Source organism: Rattus norvegicus, chromosome 13 (assembly GCF_036323735.1).
Source record: "Rattus norvegicus strain BN/NHsdMcwi chromosome 13, GRCr8, whole genome shotgun sequence".
NCBI classification, from domain to species: Eukaryota; Metazoa; Chordata; class Mammalia; order Rodentia; family Muridae; genus Rattus; species Rattus norvegicus.
The window spans coordinates 88,719,186-88,722,326 of NC_086031.1; the positions used below are offsets into that span (position 1 = coordinate 88,719,186).

At 41.9% G+C, this 3,141-nt stretch overlaps 1 protein-coding gene across 1 annotated transcript; it reads left to right on the top strand.

Moving 5' to 3' along the window:
* The first annotated feature begins 2,175 nt into the window (after positions 1–2,175).
* Or6k2 (olfactory receptor family 6 subfamily K member 2) lies at positions 2,176–3,141 on the top strand. Its single transcript, NM_001000501.1, has one exon. It carries the CDS (start codon positions 2,176–2,178, stop codon positions 3,139–3,141), a length of 966 nt encoding a protein of 321 aa, NP_001000501.1.

The window sequence follows — 3,141 nt, forward strand, 5'->3', positions numbered from 1 at the left end:
ATAATTGAAATGATGGAAGTTCGAGAGATTTGTAGTTAATAATAAATAGGAGAAAAATAGATTAAACTTACCTGGGCAATTGATCTAGTTTGGAAACAAGTGGAAAGATAGTTATGGTAGGAGTATGGCTATGATATATGAGAACAACAAGAAGAAAGTGAGGGAAGAGACTGGCTGAATGCTAGCACTACGGTCACATGCCAGCCTGTTAGAATGTGTCTTTAAAAAAGAAATTTGACATCTCCACTTTTTGAGAACTAGAATACTGCGTGTGAGGTTTTTGACCTTATTGCTTTTCTTCTGAGCCTTTTCTCCTTGGGCAATAAATACTCATCTTTCCTGGAGCCTTCCTCGACCTTCCACAGAAAAATGTCCAAATATTTTCTCACAGACACACCAGTCCATGCAGAATAGCATCAACTCTAGTGGCCTTATTTTAACTCAAATTCTTTCTTAGGTGCAGCGTGTTCAAAAAACAAAAAACCAAAAATGCAGTTACACTTTGAGGTCCCGAGATTTAGAAAGTCAACAAGATTTTCAGGGCTGTGGTCTTGTGACACAATAGGTGTTGCTTAAACACTGGGCAATAATAAAACTTCTTGGGGTGGGTAGTCAATGTGGGGCCAAGAGAGAGATTCAGAACAGAGACTTATAAATTATGGTTAATATAAAAGAACAAAGGCCAAGGGGAACTGGGAATCTTGAAAAGATGAAATGTTGAAATAAAATGACTCTTCTGAGTGGAAAGGAAATAGGGGTGAGAATAAAATGGAACCAGAATTTTGAGTTATTCATATACTTGGGGGATGAAAAAATGAAATGTCTAGGAGGGAAACCAAACCCAGTGGTCTCAATAGAGGACTTCTGAGCATCGAGCACCTGACTTTCAGAGGTGAGTGGAAGCTGACATGGAAAGATGAAGGTAGGTAATTTATTTGAAAAGATTTGGACAATAGAATGATTACACATGACAGTAGGAAAAACTTTATGTAAAGAAAGAAATCGTCTAAGTAGAGATGCAACGTACTCGGAATGAACCTATTTGATACTAAAAGAAAAGTCAATCCATAGAAGTAAAACAAATTATTGTGAGAAGAGAGACAATTACCAGGACAATGCCTTGTCCTATGCTGTAGTGTATGTAGTCAATGTGTAGCTCTCCCTCCCTACTGAGCTCCCCCACAAAACTAGAAGGGCAACCCTACACTGACAGCGTAACATACTCGATTTTCACAAACTCATTTTTTTGTTGAAGACTTCTGGCTTGAAGCACCTTCAAGTCTCTTTTACACAAGACATGAAAATGTGACAGGAATCAAAAGATTGGTACATCCTTTAAATAACAAACAACACAAAGACGCCAGTGCAGTTTATCCTCTTGATCATTTTAAGAATTATACTTATAAAGAGGTGAGGTAATTAGAAGAAAGGGAAGAAGATGGCAAGAAATCCCCAGTGATGGCTTATTATTGTCCCTTAGATACCTGTTTGTTTTCTAACAGAGACAAAAGGATTGAGATGGGTGGGGTGGGGTTGCGGGGGAAGGAACTGAAACGATTAAGGAGAGGAAAATCAATAATCATAATATATTGTATGAAAAAAATCTACTTTCTGTGAAAGGAAAAAAATCCCAGATCACATGCCAAGAGTCAGATGCACTGGTCAGAAAGTCAGAATTTTGTTGGGGAATCAGTAAGATCGGAACTCAGGAATGAGCATTGTTTTTATTCCCATTTCTCAGGTTTTCCTCCAGATGTCTAACAGAGCATGATGATTTTAAAATATGATTTTCAGAGCATCAGGATTCCTGGCCATTGCCTGCAAATCTTCAAGTTTTACCTCAGACCTCCTGAATAAAACGTTTACTTATGGCACTAAGAATCTGAGCTTTGACAGGTCATTAATTCTGATTTGCTCTAGTATTTGAGAATGACTGTCTAAACACAAGTTGTATTTTCTGCCCATTTTTTTCTCCTTTATCGCACATTTCCTTGAAAGCCAGTGTGGAGTACACATGATGTCATCATTCATTTCTCTTCACCTCCATCCACAGTGCAAGTGTCTTCTGAAAGTCTGCCTTTAGGTAAGTGGGTTTTCCCCGAAAACTACAGTGGACGCTTTCAGAAGAGCTTGAGTACACTGGCAGTTGTTGGCGCTCTCGCTTCCCACTTAGAGATGGAATTCTCCAATTGGACCACTGCTCAGGAGTTCATTTTTTCTGCTTTCCCTTGTTCCTGGGGAGATTCTGTCATTTGCTTCATCCCACTGCTCTTTATCTATGCCTTTATCATTGTTGGAAACCTGGTTATCATCACAGTGGTCCAGCTCAATGCGCACCTCCACACACCCATGTACTTCTTCATCAGCGCCCTTTCCTTTCTGGAGATATGGTACACCACAGCCACCATCCCAAAGATGCTCTCTAGCCTGCTTAGTGAACAAAGGAGTATTACCTTGAACGGTTGCGTCCTGCAGATGTATTTCTTCCATTCTACAGGCATCAGCGAGGTTTGTCTCTTGACCGCTATGGCCTTCGATCGATACTTGGCTATCTGCAGTCCTCTTCATTATCCTACCATCATGACTTCCAGACTGTGTGCCCAGCTGACCCTCGGTTGCTGTGTCTGTGGCTTTCTCACACCCCTCCCTGAGATTGCCTGGATCTCCACACTGCCTTTCTGTGGCTCTAATCGCCTTGAGCACATCTTCTGTGACTTCCTCCCTGTGCTGCGCCTGGCCTGCACAGATACCCACACCATCGTCATGATTCAGGTGGTGGACATTGTCCATGCTGTGGAGATAATTACAGCAGTGATGCTCATTTTCATGTCCTATGTCGGCATTGTGGCTGTGATTCTGCGCATCCGGTCAGCCGAAGGCCGCCGCAAAGCATTTTCCACGTGCGTCTCGCACCTTACGGTCTTTTTGCTCTTCTTTGGTAGCGTGGCTCTCATGTATCTTCGATTCTCCGCTACCTACTCCTTGTTCTGGGACACTGCCATTGCTCTGGCCTTTGCAGTTCTATCCCCCTTCTTCAACCCCATCATCTACAGCCTTAGGAACAAAGAAATAAAAGAAGCCATAAAAAAGCACATAGGTCAAGCTGGCGTCTTAATTGTTAAGAGCAGGAACCTCCCGTAG

What these genes read in the sequence shown, in the direction of transcription:
- Or6k2 (NM_001000501.1), top strand. Translation starts at nt 2,176, where the DNA reads ATGGAATTCTCCAATTGGACCACTGCTCAGGAGTTCATTTTTTCTGCT.